General features: G+C 37.8%; 1 protein-coding gene across 1 annotated transcript in view; it reads left to right on the top strand.

Moving 5' to 3' along the window:
* Positions 1-4,054: 4,054 nt before the first annotated feature.
* Positions 4,055-22,279, top strand: part of Pbrm1 (polybromo 1) — a 74,356-nt gene continuing 56,131 nt past the window's right edge. The window contains exons 1-6 of the mRNA XM_028787552.1: positions 4,055-4,105; positions 6,390-6,542; positions 8,423-8,520; positions 11,547-11,694; positions 15,369-15,512; positions 19,199-19,315. Coding sequence (XP_028643385.1) covers positions 4,067-4,105; positions 6,390-6,542; positions 8,423-8,520; positions 11,547-11,694; positions 15,369-15,512; positions 19,199-19,315 — 699 coding nt within the window. The 5' untranslated portion in view covers positions 4,055-4,066. The remainder of the gene's footprint in view (positions 4,106-6,389; positions 6,543-8,422; positions 8,521-11,546; positions 11,695-15,368; positions 15,513-19,198; positions 19,316-22,279) is intronic.

The raw sequence follows: 22,279 nt of genomic DNA, 5'->3' as shown, positions 1-22,279 counted from the left end.
CGGGCGGGCGGGAGCCGCGGCGGAGGCCCCGCCCCGCGGTGCGGACGCGCTGGTCGGGCTGGGCGCGGGGCGGGGCACGGCGGCGGGCCTCCGGACAGGCCCAGCAGCCTGGCCGCACCTGCCGCCAGGACAAAGGCAAACCGGGGCCCGGAAACTCCCCTCGCTGCTCTTTCCCGCCCGTCGCGGGACGGCTTCAAAGCTGTCAACGTTTCCTTTAGCCCCAGAACCAGTGACAGGTCGGGCAAATTCTTCTTTTTCCTCTGCCTCTCAAGGCCTCTCTCTTTTTTTTTTTTTCCTTGCGCGTTCGGCAAAAACTCCCTATTGAGTTTTTTTTTTTCTCTTTCCCAATGATTGCTCAAACGGAATATTATTTTTGTCAGAGAGACTTATTTATTGACAGGCTAGGTACTTAAGCTTCTCATTTGTAATGTCACGACGAATCGAGTAGTTTTTTTAAACTTTTTTTTCTGGTTTTAAACGTATTTGGTTTTAAAAGTTTTGTTTTCTAAAGAAGTGAGTCTTATTATGTTAAGAAAATTTGATTTGAAAGAGGGGACAAAAATACAAAATTCCTGGAAAACAAATGACAAATAAACAATAGAATGGATGTAGAAATTCTAGGAATAACTATAGAAGCACTTGTTGGAATACGTTATCTTAACCCAAACTTTTCAAAAATTACTTTAGGAGCTAGGCACAGTAGAAAACACCTGTTCTAGTTCATTAGTGGTCGAATTGGGAGTGTTGCAAGTTCCAGGCTACTTGGGTTACATAGTGAGATCTTCTGCCAGTAAAACAAAAAAGTGGTTATAAGTGTCTTTCTTAACCCATTTAGTAGTAGGCTTTTTTCCCAAATGTAATTCGGAACCATATTGGATTCGAAATAGATATTGAGGAACATAGCTTTTGCTTTAGTAGTTTTTAAGATCCAAAATGAGAGATTGGAAACTATCCTTGTTTATCTTTTACGTGGCCTTACTTTGTTGCTAGGTTTATTTCAGGCTTATGAATCACCTGCCTCAGTCTCCTGAATGCTGGATTTACGGGCATGTGCCACTGCGGGAGGGTGGGGGAAGGGAGGATAGTATCTTTTGAAGAAAGGTTTGGGATCAGAATAGTAACACGTGTATGTGCAGATGCACCAATGGGAATGGAAGAATACTGACAGCTTTCCTTTAGAGTGTAAAACATAACTCAAATGATAGTGCATTTCTCAAATCCCCAAGATAAATTATATACCCATCTAATAGACTATTAGGAAGACATTAAACATCGTGAAAGAGAATGCTGACTTGGAGATTTTATATGTATGTGTATATATATATATATACATATATATATATATATATACACACACATATATGTGTGTGTGTGTGCGTGTACATATATAAATATATATATTTAATCACCCCATTTGTGGAAAGATTGTTGGTTTGAAGCGTAGTTCAGTTGATATAGTGTTTGTCTGGTATATATATGAAGCACTAGGTTCAGTCCTCAGCACTACATCAAACTGGACATGGTGGTACGTGTTATCCCAACATTTAGCATGTGGAGGCAGGAGGCTCAGAAATTCAAGTCCTGAGTTCAAGACTAATTGGTATGTATGAGACCCTGTTTCAAAAAGAAAAAGAAAGAATAAAAAAACAACAAAAGACAACAACTAGGCAGTAGATAAATATTAAAGGCTCTGAGTGGCAGTGATAAAGGTGGTTTTCCTGTGAGAAGTAGGATAATTGCCTACTTTTTTTGGTCTTTGAGTCATCTTTTTGCCAAAATTTTTTTTAAGTGCTTGTTACAATGTTAAATATTACTAAAAATACAGAATACTAAAAGTTAGTGTGTTGTCAGGTATTTGGCTATACTAGATACTTGCTCAGTCCCATATTCTTTTTTTGTTGTTGTTGGTTTTTTTCGAGACAGGGTTTCTCTGTGTAGCCCTGGCTGTCCTGGAACTCACTCTGTAGACCAGGCTGGCCTCGAACTCAGAAATCTTGCCTGCCTCTGCCTCCCAAGTGCTGGGATTAAAGGTGTGCGCCACCACCGCCCGGCAAAGTCCCATATTCTTAAATACTCATTAAAAAACTAACTTTGTATATATACACCTGTGTATATAGAGGCTCAAGAGCCATGGTATTGTCTTTCTATTGCTTTCTTTTTTATTTATATTAAGTATTTATTTTTATCTTGTGTGTATAGATGTTTTGTCTCCATGTATGGCTGTACACTATGTATATGCCTGGTGCCTCAAGAAACCAGAAGAGGGTCCCCTGGAACTGGAATTACAGATGCTTATGGCTGCCCTGTGGGTGCTAGAAATCTAATTCAAGCCCTATTGAAGAGTAGCCAGTGCTCTTGACCTGGCCACCTCTCCAGGACTACCTTATTTTTGAAGACAAGGTTTCTCATTATGCCTGGAGTTTGCTGGAGTTTGACTAGGCTGGCAGCCAGCAAATCCCAGTAATCATCATGTCTTTACACTTCCCCTGTACCTTCAGTGATGGGGTCAGAGGGCCATACAGTTAGGCTTAGCTTTTGATGTGGGTGCTGGTAATCTGAACTCAGGCCCTCATGCTTTCATGGCAAGTACTTGACTTTGCTCTCTCCCCAGACTCCTGAAGTGTTTATTGTCCACTGGAAGTGCTAGATTCATTGTCAGACTCTTAGATTTTTGACTGTAAAAAGGCCATCCTAACATCTGAAATTAAACCCCAGAATTATTTGTTTTTTGCTTATGGATAAAGAAATAATGAAGTAGTACTTAGAGACCATTTTTAAATGGCTCAAAATTTTGTTTTAAACATCTCATATACATTTTCAGAACATTTAGTTATATCCAGGACTATTTTATAGAATGGGATACAAAAATAAAGAGGACCCAGTTCTTGAGCCTAGGGAGCTTAAGAATTTTGCTTTGAAATTTCAAAGTAATTTCATGTGTTATTTCTTCATTGCCAAACGGCTATAGGTACACTTTACTGTTTTCATTTTGGGTTTTTGTTTTGAGATTACATTGAACTAACATGTCTGTCTCCACTTTGTTAATGCTAGTATTACATGTGTGTACCTCCATGCCCAGTTCCATGCGGTGCTGGGATTGAACCTGGGGCCTTTCAATCTGCTAGGCAACCACTCTTCTAACTTAGCTATTTACTCAGCTCTTGTTTCCATTTAAAGATGACAAAACAGACCTGAGTTGCGATTTGGCTAACTTCATACAGATAATTAGAGGTGGAAGGTCTGACTCGTGAATGTGAATCCATTGTTTCTTTCACATTACGTGTTAAAATGTATACTTTGGATAAGAAAAATTTTTAAAAAATCCTTCTCTTGTATCTTTTGTCTTTGAAAGTGTATTAATGATTAAAGGATCTCGCTGTTGTATCATCTAAAACTACAATGTATTTATACTCAAGTTTACATTTTTTTTGTCATTTGCTTTCCAGTGCATTATAAAAAGCAGTCATTTTGAATTGCCAAAATAATTGAAGACCTTTTTAAAGCCCTGCTAAACTTAAATGCTGTGTCTTTCCAGTGCAGATAGAGCTTTTGAAAAGAAATGTTTTTCTCTGATTCTTGGGTGGAGGGGAGGAAGAATTTTGTAGAGTTTGCTCTCATGAGCCGTTCTTGGTTTGTTCCAGCTTGCCAACACTTGGTGTCACATGTGAGCCTCCCACATGTGTTCACTCTCCATTCCAGCTCTGTGATTGAACTCTGCTCTTATTGACTAGGGGGCACTTGGGCAGGCATGCTTCATTCCTGGAATTGACAGTCATTTCATGTGAGTAAAGGTGAAACTCAATGAGGTGTTTCTAAGCATGTGGAAGCATTTGGGTTTTTAAATGAAAGCAATGTCAGGTACACCTGAGAACTGATTGATGTGCCTGTGTCTCTCTCTTTAGCAATTCTATTTGGATGTATGTTTTCTGTCTGTTTGTAACTCATTTATACCTCCATTTCCCTTTTCTCTGCCTTGTTCTTCTCTTTCAGTTCTGAATAGACTAACTGAATAAGCCCTTATAAAGCCCTCCCTTCTCTCACTGGCTTCAGTTGGCCTGCAGACATAATGAGGAGATTGGCTTTTCGAGGCGCTGGTTGTGCTCTGGTAAAGCTGGTAAATTACTGATCATCTTCACCCTTTCCTGTTTCTGTCGTTCTTTAACTTTTCCCTTCAACATTCTGAATTTTTATAATAACTCTTCCCTTCTGAGTCCCTCCTGTGTTTATCAGTGTTTCCAAGGATTAGTCCTTAATTTCATTAAATTGTGGAATTGTGGCTAGTTAGCAGTCTTTTACAACAGAACCTGGGTGTTCTTGACCTAAGGTTGTAGAAGCTTTTAACTACTTTTAGTCAATTTCAAACTAATATACTTGGTAATAAACCAAAGCCTAGAAGAAAGAACATGACCACCGTGGGTTCTGTTTTAAACAGTGTGTGGACTTTAGTTCAAACCAAGAGATAGGCGACCCCTCTTGTTTCTTAGTTGCTCAACGGATTTTTTTGTTTGTTTGTTTGTTTGTTTTATTCTTGTTTTCTATTTCCTGGAGATCCCCAATTTTTCCTTCTGTAGTACTGGCAGCCACTGGTCTACTGGTGTTTATTTAGTTGTATGAAACTTAAGTCTGTTGTTACCTTTAGCTTTGGGTAAGTCCTTTGAAATTACAATGCACTATTTGATACTACTGTTAAATTTTATAAGCAGGACTTCTTGGGTCTATACCCTTTACCTGTAGTAATTTCTTTGGTTGCATTTCTTACATTATAGCCAAGTGTGTATATTTATGTGTAAATATAATCTGTAAAGTTATGTTAGAAACAGTTTCTTTTCCTTTTTTTATTTGAGACACTATGTAGAACTCAATATGTAGAGCATGCTGTCCTTGAGTGGACAGAGATCCCCCGCCTCTGCCTGTCTTTTCAAGTGCTGCGATTAAAGGCTCGCACCATTGCACCTATCAAAGAATAGTGTCTTAGAGGATTAGGAAGATGTCTCAGTGGGTAAAGTACTTGTGCAAAAATGAGGATCTGATTTTGAATCCCCAGCACCCACTTAAAAGCCATGTGTGGGTAGTAGTGTCTGTAGTCCTCTCACTGGAGGAGCAGAGACAGGTAGGTCTCAGACACGGACTGACTAGATATTCTCCGGGGTTAATAAACAACCCTTTGTCCAAAATAGGGGGAAAGTGCTAAAGGGAGACATCCAACATCAACCTATGTCCTGTGCACACACGGTCGCGCACGCGTGCACACACACACACACACACACACACACACACACAGAGTTTTTGTATTAGTGATAGGACTCAGTAGGATTCAGTGTTGGAGTGCTTTCCTATCGTGTGTCAGTCAACCTAAATAAAGCTTAGAGCAAGTTTTTATGTTTCTATGTCCACACATTACCTAAGAACCCATGTGTGTAACATGTTCTTCCAGATCATCTAATAAGATTTAAAGCTATTTCCCAAAAATCTGTGAGCATAGTGTACATCTCTGACTAAAAGGAAAGACTTAATAGAAGAGTTGAACGTACAAGTTGCTATTTCTCCCAGATATAGCAAAAGTTACATTGTTTCACAGAGCTATTTTTATGAATTCTGCTTAAAGTGGAGAATTCATTTCCAAGGTGTTAGAGTACTTCTGCATGCTAAAAAGTTTACTGCCTCAGATACTTAGTTTCATTTTCTACACTGTTACCCACTGAGGTATTAGTTATAATTGTAAGTCATTCAGGAAAGCAGCTGAGGTTGCTAACTCTTTGTCCCCATGCTTATTTGTCTGCCTCAGGGTCTTGGAGATCAGTGGTGCTTCCAGCACACTGTTAAAAGACTAGAAGACTAGAAAGATGGCTCAGTGTTAAAGAGTGCTGCTGGCTGTTCTTCCAAAGGACCTGGATTTATTTCCCAGCACCTACTTGGTAGCCTACAATCATTTGTACCTCCAGTTGCAGGGGATCTGATGCACTCCTCTGGTATCCTCCAGCATCAGGCACACATATGATGTAGACATACTTACCCAGGCAAAACATCTGTACACATCAAAAATAATATTTTTTAAAAAAATGGCTATACATGAGTTAGGAAGCCACATTTCAGGATAAATCTGGAGCAGGAAATGGTTAACTAATTGAGAATTATTGACATACAAATGTATATACTTCTGCCAAGTTTGCCCTATCAGAGTTTGATGGTACAGTGTTCTGATAAGTAAAAGACTAAAAATCATTGACATCTAGGACTTAACAAAAAAACTTAGAGCTAGTTCAATTCCTCTGGAAGAAAACTATCAACTATCTTAAATGAACAAGAAGTTTGGTGATATGTGCCCAGCTGACAGTTTGTTGACATTGTTGAAGATTAAATATAAGAACTTGGGTAATTATTTCTTATAGAAGAAGTTGGATTCCATGGGTTCCAAGAGAAGAAGAGCCACCTCTCCTTCCAGCAGTGTCAGTGGAGACTTTGATGACGGGCACCATTCTGTGCCTACACCAGGCCCAAGCAGGAAAAGGAGAAGACTGTCCAATCTTCCAACTGTAGACCCTGTAAGTAACTCGGGCTTCATGGCTTCTGCCTGATTGCCCATGGTTTGACTGCCTTTCTGTGAAGTAGTTGAACAGCTACATGATCGTTTCCCCCTCTGGTTTGATATGTTTATAGACGTTTATCTATAGCCACATGTCTTAACAGTAATGGTATAATTTAATATTTTAGAGTTAAAATATCAGTGTGTTGTGTTATATATTCATTCAACAAAAAAATTTGTGGTGAGAGGCTGGAGAGATAGCTCAGCGGTTAAGATCATTGGCTGCTCTTCCAGAGGATCTGAGTTCAATTCCCACAATCATCTAAAATGTGATCTGCTGCCCTCTTCTGGCATGTGGGTATACATGCAGATAGAGCACTCATAGATTAAGTAAATAACTGTTTTAAAAAGGGGGTTGGATGGATCTGTGGTGAACGCTGAGTATCCATGCTGTGGCCAGAGTGCAGAATGAGCAGGCAACTTGAGGGAGTCAAGTCCTCTCCTTTTACCATGTGGGTTCTCAGGATCCAACTCCAGTCAGGGTTGGCAGCAAGTTGTGAGCACTGTTCATGTTATTGAAATATGGTTATATTTGAGGTTATCTCCATTTTCACATGAAGCATAGATTCTATTGTAGAATATAAACAAATGAATAAATTGTAAAGTACTGGCACCTAGTAGGAAGTTCTAAGATAAAGAGTTTGTGATGTGGGGAAAGAGGAGTTAGTGAGTTAGCTTCGTGGGTTAATGTGCTTGCTGGAGTGCACAATCCTCCTGTCTAGAATTAAAGTTGTGTGTCCCTAATGCCCAGCTAAGGTGACTTTTTAAAAAATTTTTAAATTTTTTTATGAGTATGAATTTTTTTTTTGTCTGTCTGTATGTAAAGGCACTGTGTCCTTGGAGACCAGAGGAGGGTGTCAGACACCCTGGACCTCGAGCTATAGGCAGTCATGAGCTACCATGTACGTGCTAGGACTCAAACTCAGGTCCTTTGAAGATCAGCGAGTAATCTTATCCACTGAGCTCGATCTCTAGTGCCAGATTTTTTTTTTTTAAAGATTTATTTTTTTTTTAATGTATGTGAATACATGACTCACCAGAAGAGAGCATAGGATCCCATTACAGATGGTTGTGAGCCACCATGTGGTTGCTGAGAATTGAACTCAGGACCTCTGGAAGAGCAGTCAGCACTCTTAACCTCTGAGCCATCTCTCCAGCTCCCCAAACTTTCTTTTTTCTTTGTTAGATTTTTTTTTTTTTACTAGACGCAATGTAAAGTTTATTACACTGAAACTCAATACTGGGTCAGAGGCATCCCCATGGCCCTGATCTCTGAACACTGAATGCATGGAGACAGACACAGCTGACTTGCAGGCTCAGGATTTAGTCTGCCTGCTCTGCATAGCTAGACTCCTGTGCATCCTTTAAGTGTTCATCCAGTGTCCCAGTCAAAAACAGGAGAATTATACAAGACAATAAGCTGATTTAGTTTAAAAGAAAGTCAGAATCAGTCATGGTAATGAATACCTGTGATCTTAGTAGCAGGAAATGAAGGTGGACGACACAGATCTAATAAAAGTTACAGAAACATAGAGTATTTTCTGTTAGTTTATTTATGTGTTTATTTTGGTGTTTTGAAGCAGAGTCTTACTATATACCCCTGACTAGCCTACAAATCACTCTGTAGACCAGGGTCACCTTAAATTAGAGCTACCTCGTGCTTCTGCCTCCCAACCTATGTCCTTTCAGCATATATCAGACTTGGGATACCATTGGGTAATTTGGAGGTTTTCCTTTTCTTTATTTTCCTTTTCTGGAGATTTTTTATTAAAGAATTGTTGAAAGGCCTTCATTGGATGTTGTTTGGTGATTTTTTTTTTCTTTTCTTCCTTTGTGTAGATTGCTGTGTGCCATGAACTCTATAACACCATCCGAGACTATAAGGATGAACAGGGCAGACTCCTCTGTGAGCTGTTCATTAGGGCACCAAAGCGGAGGTGAGTTGGGAACACTTATATAAGTGGGAAGATTTAACATAGGGTCTGAAGTTAAAGTGTTTGGTGATTAAGTATTCTTTCATAAGGAATGTGTTAAATCTGGGGTTCAATTTTAGTCTTTTTTTTTAATCTTAATTTCAGTCTTATTCATCAAAAAATATTTATTTATTTATTTACTTATGTGTGTGTGTGTGTGTGTGTGTGTGCATGCACATGCTACATTATGCATGTGGAAAAGTTGCAGGAGTTGATTTTCATGGGTTTTTTTTGTTTGTTTGTTTGTTTTTCGAGACAGGGTTTCTTTGTATAGCCCTGGCTGTCCTGGAACTCACTCTGTAGACCAGGCTGGCCTCAAACTCAGAAATCCGCCTGCCTCTGCCTCCCAAGTGCTGGGATTAAAGGCGTGCGCCACCACTGCCCGGCTGATTTTCATGGTTTTTAATATGTGTAGCTTTGGAGATATTTACAAGTATATTAATTTATAAGCATATCTATATTCCCACTCTTTCCCGCTCTTTCCACTGACACAGCATGAGATGAGTACATACAGCACTCAGCAAAGACTGGGATGATCCCGGAGAGCTGTGTGGTGTCAGGAAATAACCAAGTACATGGAAAGTGATGAGAACATGTTAGGAGAACATAGAACATAGACACTATCAGCTGAGCATGATGGTTCTTGCTTCTATCCTATCTTTCAGGAGACTGAAGCAGGTGGATCATGATTGGGAAGCCTGCCTGAGCTACACAGTAAATTCTAGGTCAGCTTGGAGTATATTGTGAGACCCTGTCTCAAAACATGAAAAATTAAGACAAAATATAGAAGTTACCCTGAAAGGACACCCACTCACCAGACATTGCAGCAGTTTGATAATAACAGGGCATATGTGGTGGAATTGAGAGGTGGGTAGATAGGCGTGGGTTCAATATCAGCCTGACCTACAGAGTAAGACAGGGACAGCCAGGGCTACATAGTTGCGACCCTGTTTCAAAAATAATTATTATTGCTATCATTATAGCCTATAACCCATTTGGTAAAGTAGTAACTCAGGAATCCATATGAAAATAATAGTAAATTGAAACTATGACTGAGAATGGGCTTTCTGAATGTATTTGCCTATAAAGTTCAAATAAAGCAGTAGAGAAACCTGGCAGACACTGTCATGATCAAATAATCAGAGGTAACCTTATCAGATTAATAGAATAAGACAGAAATCATGTGCCAGCTGGTAAGATAGAGTGAGATATTGATTGCCACATCATCTCTACCAAACTGTCCTGTAAAGCACAGGGCTGTAGTTACAACAGGAAACCAGAAGAAACACTCCAGTTGAGTAATGCTTTACAAAATAGCTAGACTGTAATCTAAAAATATATGAAAATCAAGGAAGGCTGAATAGCTTCATTCTAGAGAATGAAGGAAACTAAGAAAATAAAATGAAAGCAGGATTCTGTACTCGATATTTTCACTGTGAAGGACAAGATTGGAATAGCTGGCAGAATATAAATAGGGTGAACAGATAAGATGGTACCGTAGCCACATTTGTTTCCTGGTTTTGAATAGTGGTCCCTTGATTGTATGAAATCAGTACTCAAACATATGTCAGCGCTTACTCAATTGTTTTGGAACATAAGTTCTTCAGGGTGTTCTTAACATTAAAAATACATCTTTTAAAACATTTATTAATTTTGTGCACACACTCATTCAAGTGTCCATGTCTGGAGATCAAGAGCAACTTGGAGGAATTGCTTATCCTTCCACTGTTTAGGTTCTGGAGATTGAACTCAGGTGCTCAGGCTTAGGACCATGCACTCTCCTTCCCTGTTTAACATTTTGCTGATTCACGTTCTTAGAGCTTTTATGACAGAATTAAGCTTTTTTTATTTTTTTAAACAAATATATATAGTGGAAGAATGACTATAAGCTCTCCAAAGGCATTAAACCATTAAGGACCATGGCATTCTTTGAATGTATTCACTTTTCTGTTACATATCAAAAAGGGAGCTAAATAACCCAATTGGGAAACTGAGTAAGTAATCATTCATATCATTTTTAGGTTTCCTTGTTTTGTGGAACTCCTTTAGAAAAAAAGAAACAGAAAATAATAAATGTCACGAACCCCAAGAAATTATCTTAGGAACTTAATTCTCATAATTTGTCTCTGAAATTTTTTTGTGTCCCTCTGTATCCTTTTCAGGGTCTATCTCTTGTCACTATCCAGGATTTCCATCTCTTCTCTCTCTGGTGGTGTTGAGGGTTGAATCAGGCCCATGCTCATTCTTGGGCAAGGATCTGCCACAGAGTTACAACCCTAGCCCCACTGTCTGAATTGTGTTTATTCTTAGGCCATCGTGTTTAGATAGTTTTAGATCTTTTACATTTGGTAAGCATCTGTCTCCTTTCTGCCTAGTAGTTGATTATGAAGCAGTATAAGTACTAGTATGTGGCCAGGAAAGGCTCTGTGATCACTAAGTGAGGAAAAATAACCCATTTTACAATTTTTTTTCAGGACATGGTCTCATTATGTAGCTCCAGTTGTCTTGGAACTCACTGTGTAGACCAGGCTTACCTTAAACTCACAGCTATCTGCCTGCCTGTATCTCCTTAGTGCTGGGATTAAAGGTGTGACACTATGCCTGACTCATTGTGTAATTTTTAAAAAGAACTTTGAATTTTGTTGTGAGCCATTTTGGAAATGAGGAAATGTAAGTTATCGTTATAGAAGATATCATTCACATAGGTTTAGTTCTGGTACCTTTAGATGCTTACATTTGTATTTAACCATAGATATTTAGCATATAAACCTGATTATCAATGTTAACTTAGATTTTTTTGTATGATTAATGTGTATTTTGAAAAGAAAGACACCTGCATTTTGCTTTTGGTATTTCCTTTTAGCTCTAGTAATGAGGGAGAGTTTCTTGGGGAATTACTTAGTGTATTGGATATTATACAAATATACTTGAAATAAAACTTTTAATATGCTTTGGATTAGTGTCATTAAAGCATACTTAAATTATAACAGAAATCAACCAGACTATTATGAAGTGGTTTCTCAGCCCATTGACTTGATGAAAATCCAGCAGAAACTTAAAATGGAAGAGTATGATGATGTTAATCTATTGACTGCTGACTTCCAGCTGCTTTTTAACAATGCAAAGGCCTATTATAAGGTAAGAAAGCATCAGTTTTGAAAAGTATCTAATTTTATAATTGTCTGGTTTTTTAAAAAATCTTTTATGTTTAAAATTTTTATTTGTTTGGGAATACTATATAGGTATAACCTGACCTTGAGCTTCTGATCCTCTTTCTTCCGTCTTGAAACACTAGGATTATAGGTACATGCATCATGCCTAGTAACTTAACAAGGTAGGGGTGTGTGTGTGTGTGTGTGTGTGTGTGTGTGTGTGTGTGTGTGTGTGTTTGCCTGTATGCATGTAAGTGGATTCTGTATGTGCAGTGCCCATAGAGGCGAAAGAGACCATTGATCCTCTAAAACAAAGTTACAGATGATTGTGAGCTGTTGTGTGAGTCCTCAGAACCAAACCCTCATCCTTTATAAAAGCAGCCAGTGCTCAGATGACTAATAATTTCTCTCAATTCTGTTAATGTTCAGTTTTGGTTTGTGTAGTTGGTAAGGGCATTTTTTGTTTTGTTTTGTTTTGTTTTGTTTTGTTTTGTTGAGACAGGGTCTTAATATTTATCCAAAGCTGGGTGCAGTACAAACAGTACTGGTTTGCATTTCTTTCATTAGTTAAGGGACAACAGTTATGTGGGTGGTTTTTTTTTTTTTTTGCTTTGTTATTTTTATATTCTAAAAATTAGAAAATATTTTGAATATTAATCCTTTTTAAATTGTATGTTTCAAATATCTTAAATATTTTAACTTTTAAAATATTTTTTAAGTATGTTTTAAACTTTCTTTTTAAATACTGGGGATTGAATCGTACTAAAACAAGTATTTTTATGTAATGAAATATATCATTCTTGCAAGGCATAATGGCACACACTTTTACTCTCAGTGCTCAAGAGGCAGGTGTAAATCTGGTAGTATAAGATCAGCCCAGTCTACATACAGAGTTCCAGGCCAGCCAGGGATAAAAAGTGAGGCCTTATCTCAGACAGAATCTGATTCTTTTAGTTTATACTTCTTTGTGTCTTGGTTTAGAAGTTCCTTTTGCCTGAATGTTGTAAAACTACTTTTGCATTTTCTCTTATAAACTTTATTGAGACAAAGTGTGGTGACACACACCTTTTGTTTTTTAACTTTTAAAATTGCTTTTATTTTTTTCTGTGTGAGTGTTTGCCTGCATGTAAGTCTGTGTACCCTGTGTTGCCTGTGGAAAACAGATGAATTTGATTGTTCTGGAGCTGAATTTATAGACAGTTGAGAGCTGCCATGTTGGTCTATGATGTGGGTCCTAGGAACCAAACTCAGGCTACCTGTGAGAGCAGGAGATGTTTTTAACATCTGAGCCATCTCTCCAGGCTCCATAACCTATGTTTTAATTGGAGTATTTCAGCGATTGGATTAAGTTGGTCAGTCGTACTGTGTAGCTCAGAAAGGTACTAAAATTGCAGTACCCATACTTCTCAGACTTCCCCCATTTAAGTTCAGTAATTAACATTATATTTGAATGTATTCCTACTGTCACATTTTGACTTTTAATTTTCTTGTTTTTTAATACATTTTGTTAATTTTTTAATAATCTACTTCCTTTTTGGTTTTAGTTTTTGATGTATTCCCCCTAAATTTTAGTGTTTGTAAAGTCTTAGTCAGGGACTCCTTTTCTTTTCTATTTTTTTTTAAAAAAAGCCAGGTGGTAATGGCATTTGCATTTAATCCCAGTACTCTGGAGGCAGAGGCAGTTGGATATCTATGAATTCCAGAACAGCGTGGTCTACAGAGCAAGTTCTAGAACAACCAGGGCTACACAAAGAAACCCTCTCTTGAAATTTAAAAAAAAAAAAAAAAAAAAAAATTGCGGGATTGAACCTCAGGGTTTCACATATGGCAAGCAAATGGTATAGTACAGATATATCTCCAGCCTCAAGAAATCTTAAGATCAATGGTTAACTTGTCAAAATAAGCTAATTATCATATTGATATTGCTACTACTGGCAATCAGTACGAAGACCATACAGTAATTATACTCTGACCACCTCTACTTATTCATGCTGCCTAGTACTTTTGTGAAAGAATTTGAATTCTAGAAATGAATATTATTTTACATAATTTCTTACTCACAAATGTACAACTTTGTCGTTGTTTTGTGACAGTCTCTCTCTGCAGCCCTGAGTTTCCTGGTACTCATTATGTAACCTGAGCTGGCTCCATACTCATGATGATACTTACTCACAAATGTACAACTCTGTCATTGTTTTGTGACAGTCTCTCTCTGTAGCCCTGAGTTTCCTGGTACTCATTATGTAACCTGAGCTGGCTCCATACTCATGGCACTATTTTTGCCCCAATTTTACAAGTATTAGAATTTCAGGCTCATGCCACGACACCCAACTTTTTACTTTATATTTTCTTCATTGTTTTAAAAACTGAAAACTTACTTGACAAGCACAAAGCCTTAGGGTAGATCCTCAGCACACAAGAAAATAACAATTGGATATAAAGTTATCTGTTACCTGCAGTTTCTTTATAGGTGATCTGTTTCTCTGACTGTTTTCCCCTCATTCTCTTTGGTTTATTTTGATGCATCTAGACTTCCCTCTCTTTTTACTTGTGAGCTTTGCTTCGTAAATCTTGCATTGATATTTTTTTTCTAGGAGAAATTGTCAGCCTTAATATTTTCATATGTTGCCTATATACCATTCTCTCTTCTTCTAGAACTCGGATTGGCTATTGTCTTAGTTAGGGTTTCTGTTGCTATAAAGAGACACTGACCACAGCAGCTCTTGTAAAGGCAACCATTTCACTGTGGCTGGCTTGCAGTTCAGGAGTTTGGTCCATCATCATAGTAGCAGGAAACATAGCATCATGAAGCCGACAAGGTGCTGGAGACATAGCTGATGTATATCTGTATCAGCAGGCAGCAGGAAGAGAAGGAGACATTGGGCCTGACTCTAGCATCTGAAACCTCAAAGCCCTCCCCCCAGTGACAACTTCCTCCAATAAGGCCACCCTTTCCAATAGTTCCATTCCCCATGAGCCTATGGTGCCATTTTCATTCACACCACCACATCTATTTCACTAGACTTTCCTCACGTCTTTGTTTCTTTGAAACCTTTCTCTGCTTTTGTATATTTAGGTATTGTTTTTTAGGTGGTTTAATTCTCTCAGTTTTTTGAAGTTTTCTGTTAGACTAATGTAAAATAGAAATAATTTTACCAGTTATTTCTTTCTTTTTTTTTTTTTTTTTTTTTTTTGAGACAGGGTTTCTCTGTATAGCTCTGGCTGTCCTGGAACTCACTCTGTAGACCAGGCTGGACTCAAACTCAGAAATCCGCCTGCCTCTGCCTCCCAAGTGCTGGGATTAAAGGCGTGCGCCACCACCTCCCAGCTATTTCTATCTTTTATAATAGGTCTTCATATTGGAATTTTATATTAGTAATTAATTTTAAGTTAGCAAATAATTTGTCTTTTGTCTCAAGTGTTTCTGTAAATTTACTTCAGAATGCCTGTTAGGACTTTTTTGGTGTTTTTTTTTTTTTTAGAAAATGGATTAAGTTCTGCATATCTTATAATCATTAGACTTTTGAAATAATTATAATTGTATTTTCAGATTTGTCTCTTTAAAATAGCAGTTCTCTATTATACAAGATGATTTAAAACTAGGAATTGAATTATCAATAAAAGTAAATGTTCCTTTCTCTTCTCTTTGCTAACGTATAGCCAGATTCCCCTGAGTATAAAGCTGCTTGTAAACTCTGGGATTTGTACCTTCGAACAAGAAATGAGTTTGTTCAAAAAGGAGAAGCAGATGATGAAGATGATGATGATGAGGGGCAAGACAATCAAGGAACAGTGACTGAAGGTGTAAGTGTGAGCACACAGCAACATGGATAGCTTGGGAAGGAGGAGGAAACACTGTCTTGATTTCTCTGGGCTGTTGTGGGAAGCCATTGCATTAGTGGTTAAGAGCATAAGTGGACATTAAACTGGAGAACCACACTCCAGTTTCATGTGATCTTAAACATCTTGGACAGTGTTACTCAGTGCTACTCACAGGTGTTTCCATGGATTGTTTTTATATTAATGCGTATTTTCTGTTCATTTTTAAAAATCATGATATTATCAAGGGCTAGTTCAGTTCAGTAGTGCTAGATTATCAGTGTATAATAGTAGATAGGCAGTGTTGTGATTAAAATTTCAGAGAGCCAGTTGAGTCACTTTAGTTAGGAATGCTTTGTTTTCTTAAGCTAGAAGACAGAACTAGAGAGGAAAAACAAAAAGGTAGGCAAGCTCAACATCTTGGCAGGTACTGGGAGTAGGGAGGTGGAGAAGAAAGAAAGGAGGAGTTGAAAGGCAGCTGCATGGCATAAGGGGAGGGACTTCAGAGAAGGTGAGAAAGTTCCAAGTGTCCAGGAAAGCACACTTTGTCTTTTGGCTAGTATCTGGAAAAGAGTGGGGGAAAAAAGGCAAAAGTAAAGAAATATTGTTATATTCTCCGGATACTTTATCAATACTTTGAAAGGAATTAGACAGGCTCAATAGTGGTACCAAGAAACAACTCTGTAAGCAGCTGTCAGGAGTACTTTAATATACTGCACTAGGCATCTCCTGCTTGATCCTAGGACATGCCAGGAGGGTTCTGAACTCTCAGATTTTGCACTTGCTCTTACCTGTGCTTAGAAATAAATTTATTTTTAAAATGATTTTTTTTTTCTAAATTTTGCATGCATTGGTATTTTGCCTATATGTATGTCTCTCTGTGTGATGATGTTAGATCCTCTGGAACTGAAGCTACAGACAGTTGTGAACTGTCATGTGGATGCTAAGAATTGAACCTGGGTTCTCTGGAAAAGCAGCCAGTGCTCTTAACCACTAAGCCCTCTCTCCAGATCCTTAGAAATAAGTACAAACAATGTGTGTGGATGTTTTACCTCCATGTATGTCACTTGTGTGTCTGGTACTCAAGGAGGCAGATAAAGAAGTAACTAGCAGAATATTGCTTGCTGAGCCCCCCAGCCTTTCTATAGCTCTAGCCAAAAAATAAAATTTAGGACGTGGCCTTTTAAATTTTTTATTTCTGATGCTGTCATACATGTAATTAATGAATTTTGGGTTGTTTTATTATAACTCCCCATTACCTTCTTTGATTTCTCAACCTTTCCTGCTGAAACTCAACAAAGGGCTTGCCTGTCCTTATTCATTTATTTCATTTGCATAATTGATGAAAATAGAGAAATCTCACATATGCATATTTATTTGTTTGAAGATTCTTTTATAGCTGTAAGTTTTTTTATTTTTATTTATTTATTTATTTATTTTGGTTTTTCGAGACACGGTTTTTCTGTGTAGCCCTGGCTGTCCTGGAACTCACTCAGTAGACCAGGCTGGCCTCGAACTCAGAAATCCACCTGCCTCTGCCTCCCAAGTGCTGGTATTAAAGGCGTGCGCCACCACTGCCCAGCAACAATTTTATCTTAAATAAAAAGGAGAAGCTTCAAAATGCCTTCCTCTTTCAAAAAAAATAAAAAAATAAATAAATAAATAAAAAAGCTTGCCGGGCAGAGGTGGCGCACGCCTTTAATCCCAGCACTTGGGAGGCAGAGGCAGGCGGATTTCTGAGTTCGAGGCCAGCCTGGTCTACAGAGTGAATTCCAGGACAGCCAGGACTACACAGAGAAACCCTGTCTCAAAAACCAACCAAACAAACAAAAAGATAAAATTGTTATATTTTATTTTGCTTTCCTACAATATTTTAGTTAGAATATAGATTGTCTGGGGGCCAGAGAGATGGCTAAGAGATTAAGAGCACTGACTGCTTCCAGAGGTTCAGGTTCAGTTCCCTGCAACCAGTAGACCACAGCTGTCTGTAACTCCAAGATCTGATACCCTCACACAGACATACTTGCAGGCAGAAAACACCAATGTATATAAAATAAAAATAAATGTTAAAAAAATGAATTTAAAAAAGAATATAGATTATTTGACTATATTGTACATCTATGTATGTATGATCAAGACCAAGGTAACTCTTATAAGGCCTACATTTAATTGGGGCTGACTTACATGTTCAGAGGTTCAGTCCACTATCATTAAGGCAGGAACATAGCAGCATTCAGGCAGACATGGTGCAGGAGGAGCTAAAAGTTCTACATCTTCATCTGAAGGCTGCTAGCAGAATACTCACTTCCAGGCAGCTAGGACTAGGATATTAAAGCCCATGCCAGCAGTGACACACCTACTCCAACAAGGTTATACCTCCTAATAGTGCCACTCCCTGGGCCAAACATACAAACCATCATAGCCCGAACTTCTAGTTTAAATAAAATATTTCCCTTTTTTGTTAGCATTGATTTTTATAGTATATTTTAATCATCTTCAGTCTCCTATTATGATATCTTGCCCCACATCCACTACCTTCAGACCTTACTACAAGTCCAGTAGTGGAGTCCTTGGGATCAAACTCAGAACTTCTTGTATTTTAGGCAGACACACTACCAGTTAAGCTAAATGTCTAATCTTGAAACTTTTAAATCAGAATGATTTTTTTTTTTAAGATTTATTTATTTACTTCATATATGTTTGAGTACACTGTCACTATCTTCAGACACACCAGAAGAGGGCATTGGATCCCATTACAGATGGTTGTGAGCCACCATGTGGTTGCTGGGAATTGAACTCAGAACTTCTGGAAGAGCAGTCAGTCCTCTTAACCACTGAGCCATCTCTCCAGCCCCAGAATGATTTTCTTATTAGTTTCTCAATTCCTGAAATAAATGTATTCATGCATTCTAATTCTTAATGTTACCTGCAAAATGTTTCTAGAGTAGTGGGGCTGGATGGGGAAGAAAGAAGCATGGATTTTAAAACTTGAGACTACATTAAAAATAAATGTGAAAATACCAGTGCATGTATAATTTAAGTCCTAAATAATCATTAATCTTAATCTCTTTTGCACAGAAGTATGAGTTAAATTTAAAGTACTATTTACTATAAATTTTGGTTTGAGACAATTCTGTTACTCACTGTAGAAATTTGCTACAATCTTAGACCTTCTCTGATCAAGTGCTGTTTGGGTCACATGATTTTGTGTATTGAAACAGTGACGTAACTAGGTGCGACCAAACTCAAGTTGCTAGGTCTGAAGAACAGAAATGTTGTATATGAGTGTACTTAATCTCCATTTAGTTTTTACTTAATTTGAAGAGCTATGAACACATATACATATATATTTATATATGGCTCAGTTGCTCAGATCACAAAATGATACAGACTTCCACATTTACATATATGGTACTTTTATAGTATTCATTATAAAATTAAGATTCATTATAGGACATGATCTCTAAGACTTAATTACAGAAATATTACAAGAGCTTCACTCATTTCATGTAGTTCTCAGTTAACAAGCAAGGTACTCTTGAAACTTGAACTTAGGATAAATACCACTAAGCAGTTGCTCTTTTGAATTAGCTCTGTAATCCTAAAAACTATTTAATACTTGGCACTTACTTATGGATTTGTTTTTCTTTCTTCACCTCCTTGCCTGCTAGTCTTCTCCAGGTTACCTGAAGGAGATCCTGGAACAGCTTCTTGAAGCCATAGTTGTAGCCACAAATCCATCAGGACGGCTCATCAGTGAACTTTTTCAGAAACTGCCTTCCAAAGTGGTAAGTGATGTGCTCAGTGACAAATGAATTCAAATATTTAATTTTAAATACTTTAAGAATTTTATTAGTTATAAGTAATATTAAAGGGACAGTGTTAGAGGTAGCCAAGTGATACTCTTCATGGCCTCAACAGAAAGCACAAAGGACATAGTTTGTTTACTTGATAAGGAGGTGGCTTTTTAAAATATAGGTATATTTTAAAAAGTATTTCCCTGTCTGTGTATATGTATGTGTGCCGTATGAGTACCTGGTTCCTGTGGAAGGTATGAGAGGTTAGATGTAAACTGGAGATCGGATTCTTGGTTCTCTACAAGAGCATCGGGTGCTCTTAACTGCTGAGCCATCTGGCAGCCCCTAAAGGTTGGCTTTTAAAAAAAAGATTATTAATTGTTTATGTGTATGTCCACATCAGGTCAGGGCAGTGTTCATGGCTGTTTTGGTTCAGTTGGCCCCAAACTCATAGGCTGTTTTTGTTACTGTGGTACATACATAGTATAATTGACTATTTTAGCTTTATTTATTTATACTAAATGTTACTTATTTTTGGTATTTTGAGATAGGGTCTTACTGTATAATTTAAGTTGGCCACAAACAAATTCAAATTCTTCTGCTTCTGCCTTTGAGTACTGGAATTACAGATCCTCTTGACCGTGATCTTAACTGTTTTTAAATGTACAGTTCTGTGACATTGTCATTATTGTACAACTGTTGTGACCATTTTCTCAGATTTTTTTTTAATCTTTAAAATTGAAACATTATGGGGCTGGAAAGATGGCTCAGCGGTTAAGAGCACTGACTGCTCTTCCAGAGGTCCTGAGTTCAAATCCCAGCAACCACATGGTGGCTCACAACCATCCATAGTGAGATTGGATGCCCTCTTCTGGTGTGTCTGAAGACAGCTACAGTGTACTCATAATAAAATAAATAAATAAATCTTAAAAAAAAAAAAAAATTGAAACATTATGCCATTAAGTATCAGGTCCAGGGGCTGGAGAGGTGGCTTAGTGGTTAAGAACACTGACTGTTCTTCCAAAGGTCCTGAGTTCAATTCCCAGCAACCACATGGTGGCTAACAACCATCTGTAATGGGATCCGATGCCCTCTTCTGCTGTGTCCGAAGACATCGACAGTGTGCTTACATACATAAAATAAATAAATAAATCTTTAAAAAAAAAAAAAGTATCAGGTCCACTTCTCCCCTTCTTCTTGCCCTATGGAAACACTATTCTACATCTGTCTCTGATTTCTGGCAACTCTTGAGTACCACTAGAAGAGGAAGCTGATTGATAGCTTAGTGATAGATCACTTGCCTTCTGTGTTCAAATGTGTTTTGCATCTAATCCCTAGAACCACCACAAACAAAAAAAAGAAAGAAGGAAGGAAGAAAGGAAGGACGGACAGGGACAGCTATCTAGCTTTTGTCCTTCTAGGACTGCTTATGACTTACTTCACTTACCATAATGACTTAAGGATTAAATTATATTGTCACATGCATTAAGACTTCCTTTTTTACTCCACAAAAATTATTTTTTGAAGGTTTTTTTTTTTAAAGTTATTGTGTATATGTGTATGTAGCTTTGTTCACTTGAATGCAGTGCCTATAGAAGTCAGAAGAGGTGTCTGTCAGATCCCCTAGAACTGGCATTGCAATAAGCCATAAGCTACCATGTGGGAACCAAAATTGAGTACTTTGCAAAAGCCATTGGTGCTTTTAACTACTGAGCCATCACTCCAGTGAGCATACCTTTAAATAATTAATTTTGTCAGTGACCCATGGGAAAACCTGCATGCCACTTACTTGTCAGTTACTTGTAGTATGCTAAATTCCTTGTAAGGCAAGGACATAAGGCTCTATACAACATGGATCCCTGGCTTTTGGAAACTCAAGGAGAAGAAAATGATGTAGATACAGAAATAAATGATGGGGGTCAGTAGTAAAAAGGCACTGACTGCTCTTCTAGAGAACCTGGGTTTGAATCCCATCTTCCAAATGTGGCTCATAACTGTAACTAGTTCCAGTGAATCCAACGCCCTCTTCTGGTCTCCTCAGGCATTGCATGTGCGTGATATAGATAAACATACAGGCAAAACACTCATACACATCAGGAAAAAAGCCTTAACATTTTTTAATAGAAATTATCAATCACTGTGGAGTAAGTGCTGAAATAGAGTTCATCTTAGAGTATACTCTTAGAACTCAAAGAATGTTAGGGTCAGAGACATCTTTGCGGTATGAGAAGCTATAATGAAATCATACATATATCCCTATAATCCTCTTATATATGAAGCCATATGAGGCCCTGATACTTTAAAAGGTCTCACTTATCTAGAAAATCTCTTCTGTGTTTGGATGCAAGACTACTCAATTTGCCCTTTTCCACCACCAGGAAAAAAGGAAACTAAAAGGAGGAAGAATTTATGTGTCTCTCCTCTCTCTCTCTCTCTCTCTCTCTCTCTTTTTTTTTTTTTTTTTTTGCTTTTTTGAGACAGGGTTTCTCTGTGTAGTCCTGGCTGTCCTGGAACTCACTCTGTAGACCAGGCTGGCCTCGAACTCAGAAATCCGCCTGCCTCTACCTCCCAAGCGCTGGGATTAAATGTGTGTGCCACCGCTGCCCAGCTATATGTGTCTTTTTCTCATCCTATCTCTTGAAGTTTCTTCATGTTCATACAGACTTTATTTTAGATGCATATTTTATCACTCAAAAGTTTTTCTAGGAAGCAACTCAAATATGCTTTGGTAGATGAATGGATGAATAAAATATTTGTCGAAATAAGTCAGATATTATTCAACTTTTAAAAGAAGGGAATTATTATACATGTACAAAATGATGGATCCTGAATAAAAACTTAGGGAAATACTTTCGACTTAGGGAAATACTTTCGAAAGTCCTGAAGGAGAAATACTAAATGTGATTCATCTCATGAGAGAGTAGCTAAAATCAAAAATACAAGAAGCAGAATGGT

The sequence above is a fragment of the Grammomys surdaster genome, unplaced genomic scaffold (genome assembly GCF_004785775.1).
Source record: "Grammomys surdaster isolate TR1022 unplaced genomic scaffold, NIH_TR_1.0 125669, whole genome shotgun sequence".
Classification (NCBI taxonomy): domain Eukaryota; kingdom Metazoa; phylum Chordata; class Mammalia; order Rodentia; family Muridae; genus Grammomys; species Grammomys surdaster.
Note: the sequence above shows the minus strand (reverse complement) of the source record. Positions and strands in the feature narration are given on the sequence as shown.